At 40.1% G+C, this 22345-nt stretch overlaps 1 protein-coding gene across 1 annotated transcript in view; it reads left to right on the top strand.

Annotated features, from left to right (window-relative positions):
- The window catches only part of SMC5 (structural maintenance of chromosomes 5), a 515710-nt gene that overhangs the window by 4802 nt on the left and 488563 nt on the right, over positions 1-22345 (top strand). The window contains exons 2-7 of the mRNA XM_053702514.1: positions 82-223; positions 2316-2368; positions 12005-12167; positions 12468-12602; positions 12798-12938; positions 15867-16028. Coding sequence (XP_053558489.1) covers positions 82-223; positions 2316-2368; positions 12005-12167; positions 12468-12602; positions 12798-12938; positions 15867-16028 — 796 coding nt within the window. The remainder of the gene's footprint in view (positions 1-81; positions 224-2315; positions 2369-12004; positions 12168-12467; positions 12603-12797; positions 12939-15866; positions 16029-22345) is intronic.

Below are 22345 nucleotides of genomic sequence, written 5' to 3'. Positions count from 1 at the left end.
AAAATATTTCACTGTGCTGACTTTGCATCTTATTAAATGTTTTAAATTAATTTGATGTGTTCTGTTTGCTTTTTATTTAAGGACATATGACACGTGTGAGGTTTTCCCTGGTCCGCACTTAAACATGATTGTTGGTGCTAATGGGACAGGAAAATCGAGCATTGTTTGTGCTCTCTGCCTCGGATTGGCTGGGAAGACGTCTTTTATTGGGCGAGCAGATAAGGTAAATGTGTTTTTTGTCTTTCAGTTTCATTACAGAATGTTGTCATTCTCATTTTACTTTAGTCTTTTGTTTTAGTTTTTTTTTTATAAACTTTAGCATTATATTTAAACTTATTAGCTATGGTGGACAAATGTACATTAATTCAGGGGTTGACAAATGTATTTTAAAGGGAACTAAATGGAATATACTTCCATTAGCAAAAATGTTTCTAGTAAAAGTTATTACTGTTTTTTTCAGTGGCATATGCACATATGCTGGGAGGGCCTGTGCACCAGTATTCAAACACCACAGCATCTCAGACAGTCAGCAGGGGCTTATACGACACATACATTGTCCATAGGCACAATACACACCACCCGAACGATAACTGTAGCCACCAATCAGCAAGCTCTACCCAGGGTGCTGAACCAATGGAGTTGGTTAGAAAGTTGCTTAAAATGACGTGCTTTATCTTAATTCTTGAAAGAAAAAAATTTGGGTTTCATACCCCTAAAGGGACAGTAAACACTTTGAGATTTTTATTTAGGTCTGTATATTATTTTCTTATTATTAGAACTGAAATTGATTCACAAACCTAGTAGTGAATCGGTTCACACTCAACAAGTGTTTAGTGTGCTGCAGCTGAGGTGGGTTCAAACTTTGAAAAAACTGTGGAAATTAAAGAATTGGTAAATTCTACTTAAAAATGGCAGTTGTTAACATGCATATCGTTCCTAAATGGTTAAACAATAAATGTGAACTTACTATTTGAAGAAACCGAATCTTCTAAGATGGTTTAAAACTTTGTTTTACTAATGTGACATGTCCATTACCAGCCCATCAGAAAGGGCTGTCCGTCTCAGTTTTTTTTAAACGCCCATCTATTATTAATATTTTACCATAAATTCACTCTCCCACAATGCATGCGCATTTCTATTCGGCATATTACGCATTAGCACTGCAAAAGATGAAGATTTTTTTGCCAGGTCTTCTGAGCACGTAGCCACATGCGCATAGCAAATTGTCTCTGCGCTATACTAGCAATTATATACCCACTGCTAGCTTCCGACTCTGATCTGGACTAACTGCGGTCACGTGACTGCCAGAGCAGTGACGCTGAAGAGGGAACTCCGATCAGAAAGCTCATGCGTTAGATTAGAGCATAGTAGAGCGCATGTGTGGCCTGTAAAGAAATACCCGGAACTGTAGGGAATGTAGAACGCAGGTTGCCCACTGTGATTGGGTAATGCAAATTAGCCTCACAGTGGGTTTGGAAATACCCCCACTTTACAGCAGGAATATCAAGTGAGCGGTAATAGAAGCGCAATGGAAGGTATTTGAACATAATTTTGTTATAAGTAACCAGTACAATGCAAAAAAGATCATTTTTGACCATAACATCACTTTAACTTGCCCAACCTAAATAAAATTAAAAAAAAATTATTAGTTGAATATAATTAGCTACCACCCTTGATTTTTTTTTTTTTTTTTTTTAGCTTTTTAAAGGGACATTATACACTATATATATTTTTCTTTGCATAAATATTTTGTAGATGGTCCATTTATATAGCCTATACAGGGTTTTTTGTAAAAAAAAAAAAAAAAAAAAAAAAAAAAAAGTTTAGTTTTGCTTATTTTTAAATAACATTACACTGACTCCTAACCCAGCCCCAAAGTTTTAGAAGTATACTGATGTATACCTACTCCAGCTTTCTCCTGTTTGTGTAAATAGTCTTTTCATATGCAGATGAGTGGGAGTGTCTGGTCTTTTTGATGTCCAGCCCATTTCAGTGGATGTCCCAGACTAACCTTTTTAAACAGTGCTAAACTGGGAGCTTCTGAGTAAGTTTTAAAAGGCTTTATATTGGATTTTTAGATCAGTATCTGTCCATATTATTCTTTATAGGAGTGTCTATTACATGCAGTTATATGAAAATTGGTGTATACTGTCCCTTTAAGCCCCCCCCCCCCCCACTACAGTTAATAGGAATAAACTGAGCAGACACACACGTTTTACAAAAAGTTTTAATTGCATCTTTTGCTGCACCTCAAAGAAGCTCCTGCATATCATATTGAATCATAACATTTATTTTTCTTTTTTTTCTTTATATAGGTTGGATTCTTTGTGAAACGTGGGTGCCAGAAAGGCTTTGTTGAATTAGAACTGTAAGAATGTAGTCCACTTTTTTATTTATATAACACTGTAGTGAATCAGATTCAGAGAACAATATAGGAACTGAAGATGGTTTTTAAGATGCTTAATTTGTGTTTTTCTCCGAATTTTATGGAGATATGTGTATTATTTATTTATATATAATAGGGCTGCAACAACTAATCGGCAAGATTGATCATAAAAATAGTTGTCAAAGAATCTCATTATCAATTAGGTGGTCAGCGATTAGTTGGTTAATTGCACAGCACCAGCTGCTTCAATCCGATGAACTCCTGCACATGGTATTGTGCAAACATTTTTATTTTTTTTTATTTTTTCTATCCGATTAATCGGATGATTATTGTCAGATTAATCGGATAGAAAAACGATTAAAAAAATAAATAAATTCGACTTCCGGTGGGAGGGCACAGAGGGTGGAAGCAGGGAAAGGAGCTCCGCTGCTTACAGCCCCTAACTTGGCGAAAAGCCTCACAAGTGCCCCTAAAATACGCTGAAATCCTTGGCAGGGGAAACCACAACTGCCCGGAGACACTTCAGCAAGGAATCAGTCATCGGATTCCCCCGCCGCAAAAGCCGCCAGACAGACGTAGTAGGGACAAGCTGCGGCTGCAGCCGCAAAGTTACCGGACAAAGTCGGACTCCACACGACTCCCAAACACCAAGCAGGGGACAAGTGCCAAGACCTCAAGTGCCCGGTAAGACCCCTGAACACATTTTTAAAGCATCCGAGGGGCCGGGAGGGAAGATCCAGATAACGGCGGGAACGCCGCCATTTTGCCAATCTGCTGCCGGACCTCCACTATTAAACACGCAGCACAATAAAGGCCACAGCTCACCTGAGAGTGAAGTGAGAGCCAGATTAACTGCGAAAAACTGCAGTGAAAAGTGCTGACATTCACTCTCTACATACCACACTCGCACAGCAAAGGGAAAAGCCCTGCATAAAATCACATAAACTGCAGAATCACAGGGAACAAAAACTAAGTCACAGGGGGTAAAGAAAACAGTCACGCAGGGAAAAGGGCATAAAACTACACATGCTGCATGCTCTCTCAGACATTGAAAGACAGGCCACAACTTTAAGAAAACCTGCTCCTTGAAACTGGCTCTCACTTCAGCCCTGGAATTAGGGCACACTTTGAAAAGGCTACATTGGGAGTCCTGGTGGCTAAAACCTAAAACCACTAGAACCATTAACCCCTTTTTCAAACATCAACTGTAACTAATACATCATGCAGGGCTAGAGGGCTCGGGCCTAGCCCCCCCCTGCCCACCCACCGCTTATCAAACATATCACTGGCCTTAAGTTTGACATCATTCTATGATCTGAAAGGAAACAGACAGAAGCTGCGAATTTGTAGTGAACCAAATATAAAAACACACCATATAGGGCAGCACTAGCTGGGACTTTTAAAGCTGCATGCAAAAATACTATAACTCCTATAACAAAAAGACAGGAACAATGGCTAGCAGACTTAAGAATGCTGACAAGAAAAGAAATCAAATGGAGACGACACAGACACCTGTAGAGGCAGAGGATATGCCGAACTCTATTCCTATGGACACCCACCCAATTGTCTCACAGATCTCTGCCCTGTTCTTACCGAAAATTGAGCAGTTACAAACAGGGATGGATTCTCTTACAACAGAAGTAAAATCTTTTAATGGCAGACTCACTCAAGTGGAACAAAGGGTGGCAGAGGGAGAGACTCGCCATAGAGAAGCTGAGACCAATATTCAAACACTGCAACAGCAGAATTATAGGCTATGGGCCAAAATCGACGACCTGGAGAACAGGTCCAGAAGAAACAACCTACGGGTTGTAGGAATTCCAGAGTCTCTCCCAGGATCACAACTCATAGATTTTGCAGAAAACGCCCTGCCAAAGTTGTTGCACATTCCTCAGTCATGTCTTCCATGCACAGTAGAGAGGGCCCACAGAGTTGGCGACCCGCGAAAACAGGAGGAAAACACCCAACAATCGAGACAAGTTATGGTGAAGTATCTCAACTTTAAAACAAAAATAGCAATTCTTCAAGCCTACAGAAAAGTCCCGTCGCTGGAATTTGAAGGCAGAAAATTATATTTGTTCCAGGACTATTCTGCAACAGTAGCAGCCAGAAGAAAAGAATTTACACCTTATTGCAAACAACTCATCGAGCAAGGCAGGCCTGCAGCCCTGCTATATCCAGCGAGATTACGGCTGCACACAACCAATGGTCCTCTGTTCTTTGAGTCACCACAACAGCTCAAGCTACACCTGCAGAGAGAGAGTGAACAGCGACAAACACAAGATCAAGAAAACCGCCCCTCTATCTCAGGAAGATGAGAATTGCTGTCAGGATCATAGAAGAAGAAATATAGAGCACTTTAAACACTAAGAAATAATAATCCAACAGGGCCACCACGCTCTGCCACATGATTTTTGAAAACAAGAGACACTACTTAAGGCCTCAAGAAGTATAGAGTAAAGCCTCTTAAAAACTAAAGGACATGATAACCTATATCCTTTACAAGTGGGGGGGGGGGGGGGAATGGGAAACGGGAAAATTTTGTTACTGTTTATTGCCTGTCATATTGTTGAAGTTTATTACATGTATTTGTCTCTTTTGCACAAATTCAAGAAACGGTTTTGAAAGTTTAAAAGTTAAAACTCACTAACCTGATTGCTTATTGTTTATCATAGTGATAGATAGACTCCATCAGACCTAAGAGCGCTCCCCCAGGGGGGACAATAGCCAGATTTTGGACACTGCAAGAAACAGTAAGTAACGCTTATTAACCTATATTGCAACACTCATACATAGCACTTCACACCTCACAACCCAGACAATTCGTGACACCCATACACACAGGACACCCACTGTAGCACAATGAAAATCACCACCTGGAATGTGGGAGGGATAACATCACCCATTAAAAGAAAGGCGATACTGAGACAATTAAACACAAAAAAGGCCGACATAGCCATACTAGAGGAAACACATCTATCGCAGATAGAACATCAAAAACTTAAACAGGGATGGGTGGGAGAAGTACTCTTCACACCCTATGAAAACAAAAGAGCGAGAGGTATTGCAATATTGTTTCGAAAGGGACTGAATTACGACATTTTACAGGTGATCTCTGACGTTGAAGGTAGATATCTGATTATAAAACTAAAAATTGACGCACTATCCATGATTCTTTGCGGTATATATGGCCCCCAGACACAGAAGAGAGAATTTTTAATACACCTCCAAAGCAAACTCTTGCAATTTGCAGACCTACCCATTATAGTGGGTGGAGATTACAATATAGCGCCTCAGACACCTGCAGACAGATTCCGTAACCCCACTAGCAACACAAAACCCAAACAGCTATGGACAGGATCTAGAAGAGAAACATTGATTCTTAAAAATTTTAAAAATAGTCTAGGTCTTACAGATATATGGAGAGAAAGAAACCCTGAGGCCCGGGATTACACATGTGCACATCCATCGAAAACCACACTCTCCCGCATAGACTATTTCCTAGTCTCAAGTCACTTAGCCTCTAGGATAGGAGATATCAAGATAGATCCCATAACCATTTCAGACCACTCACCAGTGACACTAGTGTTAACTACCGATGCCCCCCACAGAAAGATGTGTGGATGGAGATTCCCTACGCATCTGTATCATGACCTCAACTTGCGAAAACACTTGGTGGGAGAGTGGTTAGCTTACAAAGATCTGAACAAACACATGCATGACATTTCGCTGTTTTGGGAAACGGCAAAAGCGGTGCTAAGAGGGGGGATCACGACTTACGCAATCAGAATAAAAAAAAAAATTTGCAGAGAGAGAGGTGAACTACTTCTCCGCCAACTCCTAAATGCAAGGAATCAATACCTCAGACACCCGACAGACCAAAACAGATTACATTACAAAGACATCAAGACCCTCAGAGACACCCACCTTATTCAGACAGCAGGCAGAGCCCAAACTCGAATGCAGGCTAAATTCTATCGTTATGGTAATCGCACAGGTAAATTACTAGCAAAAATCACCAAACTAACCAGGAAACCTAACACTATTGCAGCCATACAGAAACAGGGAACAATACTAACAAAAAAAGAGGATATACACAAAACATTCGTAGACTACTATTCCAAACTGTATAGCCCACAGAGAGTAGATGAGGCATTGAAGCAAAACTTTTGGAAGGACTTGGCCCTCCCTCAAATAACTGAGACACAGTTACAGATCCTAAATGGCCCAGTGGACTCCCTAGAGATCACTAGGGCTATTGACGCTTTGCCTCTTGAAAAAACCCCCGGACCTGACGGCCTGCCGGGAGAGTTCTATAAAATGATCAGAGAGGAGGTGGCGGAGACACTCACCTTATTGTTCAATGGCATAATGAAAGGAAGGGCAGACCTATCAAATAGATTCACAGAAGCAAATGTGACAGTTATCCCCAAACCAGACAGAGATCCATTACTGACAGCCTCGTATAGACCAATTTCATTACTCAACTCAGACTACAAACTGTTCACCAAAATTCTAGCCAACAGACTGACGGGGATATTACCGGACTTGCTACACGAAGACCAGACAGGGTTTGTTAGAGGGAGATCCTCAGTTAAGAACATGAGAAAATTGCAGCTAGTTCTGTCACACTACTGGGAGGAAGGAAAACAGGAGGGAGATCAGAAGGAGGGAGACGCCTGTATTTTATTGGTTGATGCCGAAAAAGCGTTTGATAAGATACTGTGGGACCATCTCTTCACAACCCTTGGGAAATTTGGGATCCAGGGCGACTTTATGACAGCCACCTACGCACTGTATGACGAACCCCGAGCAGCAATTCTAGTTAATGGCGAACCATCACACACTTTCCCGCTAATGAGAGGCACAAGACAGGGATGCCCACTATCCCCGCTCCTTTTTGACCTGGCCCTTGAACCACTAGCAACCAAAATTAGGAAAAACACAGCAGGGTTAAATATAGGCAAAGAAACCCTCCACATATCCCTTTTCGCAGATGATATGATCCTATATGCCAGCGACCCTAGGCGAAATATCCCTATTCTAATGCACATTATCACCGAGTTCGGCCAAATATCAGGATACTGCATAAATAAAGATAAGTCAGAGCTGCTATGGTTAAGGAATAAGTCACCAGCAGAACCACTACAAGACAACTTTAAGATTGTTACTAACTCGTTTAAATATCTTGGTATTAACCTCTCTAGAGACCCCAGAGAGTGGTATGGACTTAATTTCAGACCACTAATCAAGGAACTAAGACGCACACTCCTAAATTGGATACCACTACCACTGACACTATCAGGAAGAGTAGGGCTAATTAAGATGATCCTGTTTCCCAAACTGCTATATGCATTACAAATGCTACCCGAACTCCTACATAAACAAGACCTACAAACACTGAATAGAGATATACTTCACTTTCTATGGAAGGGGAAAAGACATAGAATAGGACATAAAAAAATGACATGCTCACCAGAGATGGGGGGACTAGCACTCCCAAATATAGAGTACTACAACTGGGCAGCTTTAGCTAAATATGTAATGGATTGGCTCTTGGACAGAAATGTCTTCACAAATGGTACACTAGAGTCAGAACTTATTGCTCCTTGGTCATTAAAAATGCTCCCACACATGACTCACACACAGTTAGAAAGAACAGTAGGGCACAATACTATCTTCCTCCAACCTGTAAGAGCATGGCGGAAAATCTGCAGAACCTTGAAAATAAAATGCAAAAATACAGTATACCTACCCCTACGAGGTAACCCAGATTTTCAAGCGGGTTTCACCACATCGCCTTTCAGACAATGGGAAACAAGGGGACTGACTACTATCAGACAAGTCCTGACGCCAGACCAAAAATCAGTCAAATCGTTTGCCGAATTACAAATAGAATTTAATCTACCTTACAAACACCACTTCGCATTCTTACAGACAAGACACTATGTTCAAAGCATTCTGGCGACGGGTGACATGCCGGACACCAACTGTGAAATATACAAACTACTGACTCTGACAAAGGGAGGACTGACTTCAATCTCACATACATACAAAGCACTCCAAACACTGACTAACAGGACCACGAGAGATCAAATTCAACATACATGGAGCACCTGGACTCCAAACCCAGTCACGGACCAAATTATTGAACAAAGTGTTTTAAAGGTGAGGAAGGCATCATTATCAAATGACATCAGGGAATCACATACAAAACTACTACATACTGCTTACATAACACCAAAGATGTTCCACAAATGGTGCCCTGAGACTTCGGGACTTTGCCCAAAATGCACGCACTCAAACCCCAACATCCTCCACATGATTTGGCAATGCCCAAAACTCACGAGATTCTGGAACATGGCACACAAATGGGCAATGAGAGTTACGGGAGGGAGTATAGACCTAAATATCCACGTAGTGATATTCCTCCACACACAATCGGACACAAACAAACACATGATATTTGTTCATAATGTTATACTGATTGCCAGAAAGCTTATCCTCAAGAAGTGGATGGAGCCTGACCCGCCAACACTGACACATCTCAAATTAGAACTACAACAGCAAATGATTCGGGAACAAGTAGACACACAGGGTGACATCATAAAACGAACTAAACATTTCCTCAACAAATGGGAACCCTTGATTCATACCTTAGACTTAACACATCAGAGACAAATACTGTACCCACTCAAAAATTCAGAGGTTGTTCTGGAAGCCCAGTTACGAGGCAAATGGAACATTTTCTAAACATTCCAATTAACAAGGTACCGAACCAATAGAGACACTAAAGATGAGAGGCTGGGACGGAACCCTGGGGGGGCGCTCTGGGTCAAGTCAGGAGGAAATAGGAAGCAGAGATGGATGGGGAGGAGGGGAAATTAAGCTGTCGATATATAACACCCAACTTCGAAGGAAAGACGCATTCATAGTAGAGCTGCAATGACTTGCTGATTGTAAAGAGCTACAAAACACCAAAGACTCTTGGAAAGCTTTTGATCGGCTCTAATATGTTATGCAAACTATACTGTTATCTGTTGCCTTATCAAATAGGGGAACTAGATGTAGGAAGTTAGATGTGAAGTGAGGGAAGACAAGTAATGTCTGGAGTAGCTATGTTAACAAATTATAGAAGAAAATACAGTGCTGTCTTTGGTTGCAACTATTGTCATCATATTTTACAAATTTTCTGTATGTATCATTTGTTGCCTTACTCAGTGCTGGATGTATAAATAAAGAATATAAAAAAAATAAATAAATTCAATTTTTTTTGCACAATCTTAGTTGCAGTAGATCATCAGATTAAAGCAGCTGGTACTGTGCAACTGACCAACTAATCGCTGACCACCTAATTGATAATGAGATTTGTTGACAGCTATTTTTATGATCAAACTTACCGATTAGTTGTTGCAGCCCTAATAAAAATATATATATATATAGAGAGAGAAGAAAGTAAAATGTGTTCACTCAGTATACTGGGTAGACACAAGTGGTACTCTATAGTTGGCGCTAGTCTGTATTGTGTATGGTATAGTGGCAGCTATATAAGACAAGTACTGGTTGAGATGTGAAGTCCCAGTCAGTAAGTGAAAAATGTGTATACAAGAGTAGATACAGCGCCTATATATCCATTTAAAATATGGGTGGTATATGGGAATATGAATGAGAACTAGAGCTAATTATTAGAAAAATAATAGCAATTAAAAGAATATTAAAAAAAAAAAAAAAAAAAATATTAAAAAAAATAAAAAAAAAAGATAGATTTTTAGAATCAATTATACTTGAAGAATGATGAATAGATTATGAAACAGTGTTCATATGAGTCTTTAGACAATATATAGTCCGTAGTAAATCTTCATAAGCAGTTGATATCAGTAAATAGATGGTATGTAATACCCTTACCAGATATTACCTCAATCTGATGAGGTAAGTATGCCGCACTGGGGGTATATACAGATGGTAGAATCTTCTCCTTGTATTTAGATGTGGTGCCTCTTGGGTTTTCGTAAGCCTCCTGGAGTATGCAGGGATATGTTTCTGGTTGTAGATAAATCCCTTGTACTTCCTTTGTGTTGGTAGTTAGCCTCTTGGAGTACCTTTTTTGTCTTGGTATACACTGGTATTCTCTGTGGTCAGGTATTCTATGTTGCTTGATGCTCAGCCCCTCATTGTCACCCTGAAAAATGGTTTTCTTCTTGTTTGATTGAAACCAGCATCCTGTACATGAGCAAATGTGGAGCCTTTGGCAGTAGTTCTATGTGCAGCTGCAACCTCTCCCTTAATCTACTGCAAGAAAAGACATCCGGATTCAATAGCAGTCTGTGACACACTGATTATTTTTCTAATAATTAGCTCTAGTTCTCATTCATATTCCCATATACCACCCATATTTTAAATGGATATATAGGCGCTGTATCTACTCTTGTGTGTGTATATATGTATATATGTATGTGTATATATATATATATATATATATATATATATATATATATATATATATATATATATATATATATATATATATATATATATATATATATATATATATAATTTTATTATATTTTATTATATTAATTTTTTAACTTTACGTGACCAAACATACTTAATAGTCTGTATTCACTTGATAGAATTTCTAAAGGATATAAAACCCAAATAATAATTTTGTGATTTAGACAGTGCATACAGTTTTCAACAGATTTCCAATTTATTTATATTATCAAATTTGCTTTGTTCCTGTTTTTTTCTTTGTTGAGGAGATACATAGGTAGGTGCCTAGCGCTCAACATTGCAGGCAAATAGTGCTGCCATCTAGTGCTCTTGCTGATATATTTTTATAACATTCTTGCAAAACTGCTGCCACACAGGGCTCCTGAGCTTACTTCCCTTCTTTTCAACAAAAGATACCTAGAGAATGAAGAAAATGTGATTATTGAAGAAAATTAAAAAGTTGTTTAAAATTGCATGCTCTGAATCATGAAAGATAAATTGAGTTGCATGTCCCTTTTAAAGGGACATTAAAATGTTGTGCACAACTACAAAAGAATAGTAATTGCTTACTATGTTATTGCATTCCTGCAGCTCTTTATAAATCAGTTCTTCTGTTTTGTTTTAATAATGTAAAGGTGCCAGATACTGAAGAGCCGCACCTTCATACTCGGCGCCTCTATCTTAGAGCTTAAAGGGACAGTCAACACCAGGATTTTTATTGTTTTAAAAGATAGGTAATCCCTTTATTATCCATGCAATAACATAGTCATTCCTGTTCTTTTGCAGTTGTGCACAGCTTCTTAATGTCCCTTTAAGCATTTCCCCACCCTGTAATATTTATTTTGTCCCCTTTAGTAAAATGGTAAATATTTTCACACACAACCTCTCTATGCAAATTACCTTCTCAAGAGATTTTTTAAAATAAACCTAAGATCTGCTATCCCTATATATGAAATTAGGAGTTATGAGTGTACTTAAACTTACCATAATAATATTAACTTGATTTTCTGTGGGCATATAAGTCAAATGGAGTTTAGTTAGGCAAAATCAGTGCAATGTATTGTTTTTATCTTTCATACAGGGTAGAATATTACACTTGCGTTTCTGTAAACCTTATCGTTTTTATAGGTACAGACCCTCTGGAAATCTGATCATTACACGGGAAATCCATGTTGCAAACAATCAGTCTGCATGGTCTATAAACAACAAAAGTGCATCTCTTAAAATGGTAGAAGAGCAGGTTGCTGCTTTGAATATTCAAGTGGGAAATCTCTGCCAGTTCCTTCCCCAGGTACTACATGGTTTCAAAATGAGTTTTGTATGGTTTTGCATTTATGTGTCTGTGGTATAAAATAAACATAATGTTACTGTGTAGCTAGGTTACAAAACCTTTTTATTATGGGTACATTTGTTTAGAGCTTATAGTATGCAGAGCCTTATAACTAGGGGTTATATGCAGTGATGTTTAAATGATCACATCAGTTCTTTTCTAGTTATCTTGTACCAGTTTTTACTATATTTAAACATTTTTACAAGGGATCTACATCTACTTCTTCCTTTTTTTTTTTTTTTTTTTTTTTTTTTTTTTAAGGACAAAGTTGGTGAATTTGCAAAGTTATCAAAAATTGAACTTCTTGAGGCAACAGAAAAATCAATTGGTCCACCAGAGATGTACAAGTTCCATTGTGATTTAAAAAACTGCAGGGAAAAAGAAAAGGAACTTGAGGTATATTCTTATTTGTGGAATGTCCGCTTTTATTGCTTTAGTGTGTATGTTTCATCATTTTTAATACAATACTGTTATATTTTATAACATTGCTCAATCTCCCTCACTGCAAATAGTATTTTTTGTGTAAAATTGTTCTACAAGGGTTTTAAGAAAATAACTAAAATAACAAATGTCCTTGCTTATAATTAACAGAATTCATGTAAGAATAAAGAAGAGTTCTTAGAAAAACAGAAACAGCGGAACGAACGATACAAGCAGGATGTTGAAAGGTATTATGAAAGAAAGCGTCACCTTGATAAGATCGAGATGCTTGAAAGGAAAAGACCATGGGTGGTAAGTTTTTGTTTTTGCTCAAAGGGACAGTAAACACCTTGGAATTATAATATTTTACTTTAGTCTTCCAGTAGGTTAACATATCAGCAGAGTCTGAATGTTATTAGAACAGATTAACACATTGTTGTCTAACCTAAGTATATTTTTCTCTTCCTTTGCTTCATAGCAGATATCTATTTACTTTCTGAAGTACATTTGACAAAACTAATTTAGACCAATTGAAAAGATAATTGTATTGTAAATTTCCTTCCACCAACCACAGTAGTTTTTACATTCTCTGTGTCCAAGTCTTAGACACTGTTATCTAGCCAGAACAAATATATGAGTATGCTAACTTTTTTTTCTTAAAAATTGTCCATTAGTATGCAATTGTTTACAGGTTAGTCTTTTTCATTATAACTGACACCACGCTTTTTTTTTTATTGCTTCACATCAAACACTTGGGGTCCTGACCTTTTGCCACATTTACTTGTACAGCTTTTTGTCTCTCTGCTTGTTCTTTTCTGTTTTTTATAGATGATTACATTTTATTTCTGTATAATTTCTTTATCCTACTGAAATTCCTCTTAGGTTGTCATAGTGGTTATTGGATCATCTGCACTTTCCACTTGGGGCCAGCAGTTCTCTGTAGCTCTTGATCTGTACTTTACCAAAATGTTTAACCCCATAGTGTTGCATAGTTGCTAGTGATATGGTCTTTTAAAGGGACAGTCTAGGCCAAAATAAACTTTCATGATTCAGATAGAGAATGTAATTGTAAACAATTTTCCAATTTACTTTTATCACCAATTTTGCTTTGTTCTCTTTGTATTCTTAGTTGAAAGCTTAACCTAGGAGGTTCATATGCTAATTTCTTAGACCTTGAAACCCACCTCTTTTAGATTGCATTTTAACAGTTTTTCACCACTAGAGGGTGTTGGTTCACGTATTTCATATAGATAACACTGTGCTTGTGCACGTGAAGTTATCTGGGAGCCATCACTGATTGGCTAGACTGCAAGTCTGTCAAAAGAACTGAAAAAAGGGGCAGTTTGCAGAGGCTTAGACACAAGATAATCAGAGGTTAAAAGTATATTATTATAACTGTGTTGGTTATGCAAAACTGGGGACTAGGTAATAAAGGGATTATCTATCTTTTAAAACAATAAAAATTCTGGTGTATACTGTCCCTTTAACTATTTTGATGTGCATGTCGAGCTATCATGAGCCCTTTTCATCATACAGGGGGATTGATGATCAAATACTGTTTTTGGCAATCCCCCGCACTACTAGCCTAGGATCATTGGTGGCCTGCACTTATAGGCTTCATGGGAGTGCTGGTGACATCACCACATACACATGTGGTGACGTCGCAGAGAGGCTGAACCATGAGCCACCGATAGCTGCAAGGCAGCTGGATGGGGGAGGTTCTTTTAAACCCCTTGATCGTATCAGCTACACACCTCCAAGACCTCTCATTTGAAAGAGAATCATTGGGTTTTTAAAATTGTGGTGCAGTACTAGAAAGTAGATGTTTTAAAAATAAAGTAAATAAAAACTCTTGGGGGATTTGCTTGGGGATGTTACATTATATGCCAGATAAAAAAAATCGGACATGTCTAGAGACCCCTAATAAAGTTTATTTTTTAGTAGACAAGTCTCTCTCTAAAAAAAAATAATAATATATTCATTCTGTCTGTATAGTCAGATGATCGCTGTGTGCTTCTACTTCTGTCCTGCACAATATGGCCTCTCTAATCTGTTATAACCCCCAAAGGCACATATGGACCCCTGTTTCACTTGTGGCTACCCTTTATGACAATTTAGTAAGGTGATCACAGTAACCGCAGTAGTTACTGGGCCATTTTCAATATTATTTACTGAAATAAATGCAAAAATGATAAAACAATTTTGGTACAGTTTTTGCTACAGCTATCTCAGATGCATGTGATGGAGAGATAGAGATATCTATCTCATATTGTGAATCTGCTTGGCCTGCTGAAAAAAACAATGTATAATTTGTGTGGGTGTAGGCTCAGCACTGGGGTGAAAAAGACTTGGCAGCAAAAGGATTAAAGGGCCATAAAACACAATTTTTTTTCTTTCATGATTCAGAGCATATAATTTTTAAAACCTTTTTGCAATTTACTTCTATTAGGAAATGTTCTCCATTTTCTTGTTATCGTTTGTTGAAAAGCAGGAAGGTAAGTTCAGAAGTGTGCACTTGTCTGCAACACTATATTGCAGCAGTTTTGCAACAGTTATACATTATTTAGAGCACTGGATTGCAGCACTATTTCCTGTCGTGGCTTCAGGCATGTGCATGCTGCCTACCTAGGTATCTCTTCAACAAAGAATAACATGAGACGAACAATTATGATAATAGGAGTAAATTGGAAACTTTTTAAAAATATCTAAATCATGAAAGATTTTTTGTTTCATGTCCCTTTAAGGGTAATGTTTGCCCTATGGATCATAAAATATATATATGTGTTTGCAATATACTTATTTATTTTGTCTCATTTTCCTGTTCCATTCTGAAATTGTGAACTTTTCAGTTCTGTTAGAAATGGAAGTATAGAACACTGTTATATTCCACACAGGAATTCGCTGCACACTCTAGTGACCTATTATTAAATGTCCTTAATAGCCCAGAGCAGACAAGGTAATTAAGTTACAACACGTCAGCTCCCATTATTTTACAGACACTAAAACTTTATGCTTATTTTGCTGATTATTTAAGCAGCTAATGAAACTTTTAAAAGTTAATCTACAATGGTATTCTTTTTTCTTTGAATGTATCATTCTATCTAGCATTTACTTAGTGTTTAATGTCCCTATAATATTGTTCTCATCCCAAATAAAGGCAAATCTTCTGGTACTGCTAATTTTTGTCTGTGATGTAAAACGACCAGCGCAGATCTGTTCTCTTTTCCATTGTTTTTTCAGGAATATGAAACTGTGCGTCAGCAATATGAGGAGATCAAACAAAGGCGAGAAGGCTTAAAGGAAGAGCTAAAAAAATTAAAAGCAGTTCAAGCTCCACTTAATGATCAAATTCAGAAACTTGATAAACAGCAAAGGAGCATTGATGGGAAAATTAGAGAGAAGGTAAGGGTTGTTTAATTTGTAGTAAATGGTCGGGGTTTAAAGGTTTATTAAAGTGAAATTTGAATACAAGCTTTTCTGCAATGTACATCCAGTAAAAGAGCTTCTTTCACAAGGGTAGTGACTTCCTTGTAATCAGCCCTCCCTCTTTATAGGGTATGAGTAAGAGGCACACAAAATGTGAGTGAAAGCGCCCCACTGCCGTATGAATATCAAGTTGAATATAAAGTTATCACCAGCAGAAGAAGCATTTTTGTGGATAGATATTGTCAAAATGTTGCTATGAAAATTTTGAAATGTTCTTAGCATCTTAGATTTGACATTTTTGTCACTAATTATTTTCAAATATTTTAAACCACTTTTCAGCATTTAAAAAAAACAAACAAAAAAAACAAAAAACTTGTTTATAATGGAAAGAGATGGTGGCTTTAAGACTATATATTACCTTATTTCCATCTTAATGGGAGGAGAGGCCACTGTTTAATTCATTACTTGTGGGAATTAAGAACTTGGCCACCAGGAGGAGGCAAAGACACCCAAAGGCTTAAATACCTCCCCCACTCCCCTCATTCCCCAGTCATTCTTTGTCATTCGTCACAGGAGGTTGGCAGAGAAGTGTCAGAAGATTCGGAGTAGTCTCTTATGGAGGGTAGTATTCTTCAAAATGGGACTGGAGTTTTAAGTAATCCTGTCAGCCTCTCAGTGAGAGCATGGATGAAAGAGTCTAGAGATGCAGGGAGTGTCGTCTCTGCGAAACCATCCTGACTCATGTTAACAGCTCCTGGACAACCAGCTTTGACGAGTTTCGCTGCCTGCCTTTATTCTATCAAGTCCATGTCAGGAGCGATGCTACTAACATGTCACACTTGAAGGGCTGTGTTCCTGTTCCACGGCATAGATTCTGGTAAGATCGTTTTATTTATACAAATATGATAACGCAAGAAGACAGGGTCACAGTGTGTCTCCTTTTATCTGATAGAATCAAGGGTTAATATCCTTGGAAAGGGGATTATTGAACAGGGGGGGATTTATGCATACTATCTTTGTGTTAATGCTATGTCATGTGTGAGATGAGGCTCTAGCAATGTGTGAAGATTGGCGTGGCCTTTTTCTTTCTTTCTTTTTTTTTTTTTTGCATACTTTATAGTGCAGGGGCGGTCCTGTATGGCACTCCATGTGACTGGGTGTGGCCTCTTCAACTTCCTCTTTCCTGATCGTCATTTTCAGGAGATGTAACTGTTTCTCTCTGGTCCGGGTCATAGGAGGTGGTGAGTGCCCCGGCCATTGGTGTATAAAGGTGCCATTTAATCTATCACAGTCTGTATTAAAGGCGCAAGCTATGGAGGACACTGATATGTTAAAGGATACTCCCTCTTTAATTTAAATCTAATACCTGTGTTTATTGTGAGGAGGTACAGGTTGAACCGCCTGCTCAACTGTGTTCCACATGCTTTGATAAGATTACAATATCTAAGAAGAAGATATTTAGTACTACTGAGCCGTCAACCTCTGAGGGTTCTCTGTCCCGCGAGGTGCGTTCCCAACATTTATCTCTGATTACACATGTAGCTCCCCAAGGCCCTACTAATCCTCCCATGGTAGGGGCCTTGTGGCCACCAAATTTCACTGCCCAGTTGCAAGAGGCGGTTTCTGCGGCCTTCCATACCCTACCACGCCCTCCAAAGGGAAAGACATAGCTTTCGTCCCAGGGGTGATCTACTTCGTTGGATGTCTCTGAGAGATAATCCGATAAGGACGCCTCTGACTCGTCAGAGGGCGCGCTCTCTGGGACGGAATAGGCGTCTTCTAGACCTCCAGCTACGGAGGAGCCGGATTTTAAGTTTAAGATGGAGCATTTGCGTTGGAGGTTCCAGGACTGAAATTTCCGGAAGAACCTTCGATCCCTAAGCTAGAAAGGGTTTCTGAGGACAGTGTGGTGCCTCAGACGTTCCCGTGAAGATGGGCTCGTCCTTTTCTCCCTCTTCCTCTTTTTTTTAAAAAGCTTTTCCCCGTTCCGGACTATCGGCTTGAGCTATGGGGGGCTATTCTTAAGGTGGATGGAGCGATCTCCATGCTCGCTAAGCGTACGACTATTCCCCATGAGGATAGTTAGTCGTTAAAAGAGCCCATGGATAAAAAGTTGGAATCCATGTTGAGAAAGATGTTCCAACTCACGGGGTTTGTTTTCAGACCAGCGATGGCTGGAGCGGCTACCTATTAGTGTGACGCACTGTCGGCTATGGTCGAGGTGGAGACTCCCCTCGAGGAGATACAGGAAAAGATTAAGGCCTTAAGGGTCTCAAATTCTTTTATCTGTGATGCAATATGCAGGTTATTCGCCTGAATGCTAAGACATCAGGTCTTTCTGTTTTAGCCCGTAGGGCTCTGTGGTTAAAGTCGTGGTCTGCTGACATGACTTTCAAGTCTAGATTACTATCCCTTCCATTTCAGGGAAAAGTTCTTTTTGGTCCAGGCCTGGACTCTATCATATCTACGGTCACGGTAGGCAAGGGTGCTTTCCTTCCGCAGGATAAGAAGAATAAGCCTAAGGGCTCTACTTTTTTGTTCGGACAAGTCTCAACGCCAGCAGCCTGCTGCGAAAACCGAGCAGTCCAAGGGATCATGGAAGCCAGCTAACTCTTGGAACAAGACCAAGCAGAGCAAGATGTCCGCAGAGACAAAGTCGACACGAAGAGGCGGCCCCCGATCCGTTGCTGGATCGCATAGGGGGCAGACTATCTCTGTTCGCAGAGGCTTGGATGAAGGACTAACAGGATCCTTGGGTTCTGGAGGTTATCACCCAGGGTTACAGGATAGGGTTCAGGTCTCATCTGCCCATCAAACCTATCCTCAAGACCAGAGAAGAGAGACGCCTTTCTAGAGTGTGTGAGGGATCTATCTTCTCTCAGAGTAATTGTCCCAGTACCTCTAGCAGAAAGGGGTCTAGGGTACTATACAAACCTTTTTGTGGTCCCAAAGAAGGAGGGCATGTTCTGCCCAATTCTGGAACTAAAGTGCCTTTAACATGTTTCTGTCAGTCCCATCGTTCAAAATGGAGACGATTCTGCCCCTAGTTCAAGAGGGGCAATTTATGACAATAGACTTGAAGGATGCCTACCTTCACTTGCCAATCCACAAGGACCACGTCAGGTTCCTAAGATTTGCGTTTCTGGACCAACACTTCCAGTTTGTGGTCCTAAAGAGTCTTTACGAAGGCTCTGCTCAAGGTAGCGAGAACCAGAGTTATTGTGGTGACTCCTTATATGAATGATATTCTGGTCCAGGCTCCGTCCTGCAATCTTGCGGAGGACCACTCGAGGGCTCTTCTCCTTCGATCCCATGGATGGAAGATAAACGAAGGAAAGAGTTCTCTGGTTCCCAGCAACAGGGTGGAGTTCCTGGCTACGATAATAGATACCATATCTATGAATATAGTCTTGACAGAGCAGAGACATTCCAAGATTGAGTCCAGCTGTCTTGTCCTTCAGACCTCCTCAAGGCTGTGGCCAGGTGTATGGAGTTGATTGGGCTCATGGTATCCAGCATAGATGTCATTCCTTTCGCCAGGTTCCATCTGAGACCTCTTTAGTTATGCATGTTGAGACAATGGAACGGCGATCTCTCTGGACAATCCCTCTCTTGGTGGATCCGTCCGGGACAGCTGGTCCAGGGGACATCCTTCTTGAGGCCATCCTGGGAGATTGTGACCATGGACGAAAGTCTGTCAGGATGGGAAGCTGTTTGGGGTGCCAGAAAGGCACAGAGCAAGTGGACTCGAGAAGACCAATAAATATTCTGGAATTTCCTGCGATATTCAACGCTCTGAGGACTTGGTCCCACCTGGGGTCGTCCCGAATCATCAGATTCCAGTCAGACAACATTACCTTGATGGCTTACATAAACCATCAGGGGGGAACGAGAAGCTTCCTAGCCATGAGGGGAGTATCTCGGATTCTGGAATGGGCAGAGACTCACAATTGTTAGCTGTCAGCGATCCACATTCCGAGTGTGGACAACTGGGAAGCGGATTTTCTGAGCAATCGTTTCATTTGGGGAATGGTCTCTCCTTCCTGAGGTGTTTGTGGAGATCTGCATCAGATGGGGGTCGCCGGAGATAGACCTCATGGCGTCCAGACTCAACTTCAAGCTACCCAGATACGGGTCGCAGTCCAGGGACCCACAGGCAGTGCTGAAAGATGCCTTAGTGGTGCCTTGGGAGTTCAACCTAATTTACATTTTTCCACCGTTGCCACTTCTTCCTCTAGTGGTGGCACATATCAAACAGGAGCAAGCTTCGACCATTCTGATTGCTCTGTTATGGCCACGGAAGATATGGTTTGCGGATCTGGTGGGTATGTCATCCACTCCTCCATGGACGTTGCCCTGTCGCAGAGATCTGCTGGTTCAGGGTCCCTTTCTACACCAAAATCTCGATTCTCTGAGGCTAACTGCGTGGAGATTGAACACCTAGTCTTGACCAAGAGAGGTAATTGATACTATTATTCAGGCCAGGAAGCTGGTCACTCGTCTCATCTATCATAAGGTGTGAATGACCTACTTATCCTGGTGTGAAGAACATGGATATCCCTGGCACAAGGTTATCCAGGATTCTGGGCTTTCTCCAGGATGGACTGGATAAGGGTCTTGCCGCCAGTTTCTTAAAGGAATAGATTTTGGTGTTATCAGTGCTTTTAGACAAGAAGCTAGCGGAGCTTCCTGATATTCAGTCCTTTGTTCAGGCTAGGATCAGACCTGTCTTTAGAAATTCTGCTCCTCCTTGGAGCTTAAATTTTGGTTCTTAAGGTGTTGCAGAGGGCTCCGTTTGAGCCTATGCATGCGCTTGACATTTAAGATTCTTTCCTGGAAGGTTCCATTTCTTCTGGCTATTGCATTTACTCACAGAGATTCTGAGTTGGAGGCCTTGAGATCTGAGCCCCCTTACCTGTTTTTTTTTTTTTTCACGCTGATAAGGCTGTGCTTTTACACTGGGTTGGGATTTCCTCCCAAGGTGGTGTCGGATCGTAACATCAATCAGGAGATAGTAGTTCCTTTGTGTCCTAACCCTTCGTCTAAGGAAAGGTTACTGCATAACTTGGATGTGGTTCGAGTCTTGAAGTTTTATCTTCAGGCCACGAAAGATTTCAGACACTTAGTCTTTTATTTATGGTGTATTCAGGGAAGCGTAGGGGGCAGAGGGCCTCTTTCACTTCTCTGTCCTTTTGGTCGAGGAGCATTATCAGTTTGGCCTAAGACAGCGGGACATAAGCCTCCTCAGAGGATTATGACTCGCTCAACTAGAGCTGTGGCCTCTTCTTGGGCCTTTAAGAACGAGGCTTCTGTGGAGCAGATTTGTAAGGCGGCTACTTGGTCCTCCTTACATACTTTTACAAAGTTTTACAAATTCAATGTTTTTGTTTTGGCGGAAGTTGTTTTTGGGAGACAGGTTCTGCAGCCTGTGGTGCCCTCAGTATCGGGTCCGCCTCCTTTTACCCTCACGTTTTTGTTCATTCAGTGTCCTATAGAGCTTGGATATTTGTTCCCACAAGTAATGAACGAAGCAGTGGACTCTCCTCCCATTAAGATGGAAAACATAAATTATGCTTACCTTATAATTTCATTTAAATCTGTGGGAGGAGAGTTCACTGCTCCCGCCCATTTGCTCTGGTGGGTGGACCTAAATTTTAATATTCTTCTGGCACCATTTATACCCTGATATTTCTCCTACTGTTCCTTGTTCCCTTGACAGAATAACTGGGGAGTGGGGGAGGTATTTAAGCCTTTGGCTGGGGTGTCTTTGCCTCCTCCTGTTGGCCAGGTTCTTAATTCCCACAAGTAATGAATGAAGCAGTGGACTCTCCTCCCACAGATGGAAATGAAATTATCAGGTAAGCATAATTTGTTTTTTTCTTTACTTTTACCTCTAGATCCTAATTGCATGGTTCTAAATTATAATCCTTATGACAATCAATAATGAATTTGCTGGCAGTTTCAGTAACTCCTGCTGGTTCAAGTAATGGTTCATGTTACGTTAAAATCCTGGTGAAATAACCTGATATTGTGTTTTGTTTTTTTTACGCATAACCAAAACTCAAGATCTCACGTTTTGTCTCTTGAAGTACACAGTATATTATGTATATCATTTGTCAGTGTATACTTTTACATCTGTAATTAAGTGCCATTTTATTACAAGATCATCGAAACAGCCTATAGTGAAATATTTCTTGCAATTCAGCCTCTGTTTTATCATGAATAGTAATTACTTTTGTTGTTATTATCCATGCGCTGAAACCAGTCAGGGGTGGCAGTAGGAACAAAATATG

This window comes from Bombina bombina, chromosome 2, assembly GCF_027579735.1.
Source record: "Bombina bombina isolate aBomBom1 chromosome 2, aBomBom1.pri, whole genome shotgun sequence".
Classification (NCBI taxonomy): domain Eukaryota; kingdom Metazoa; phylum Chordata; class Amphibia; order Anura; family Bombinatoridae; genus Bombina; species Bombina bombina.
Note: the sequence above shows the minus strand (reverse complement) of the source record. Positions and strands in the feature narration are given on the sequence as shown.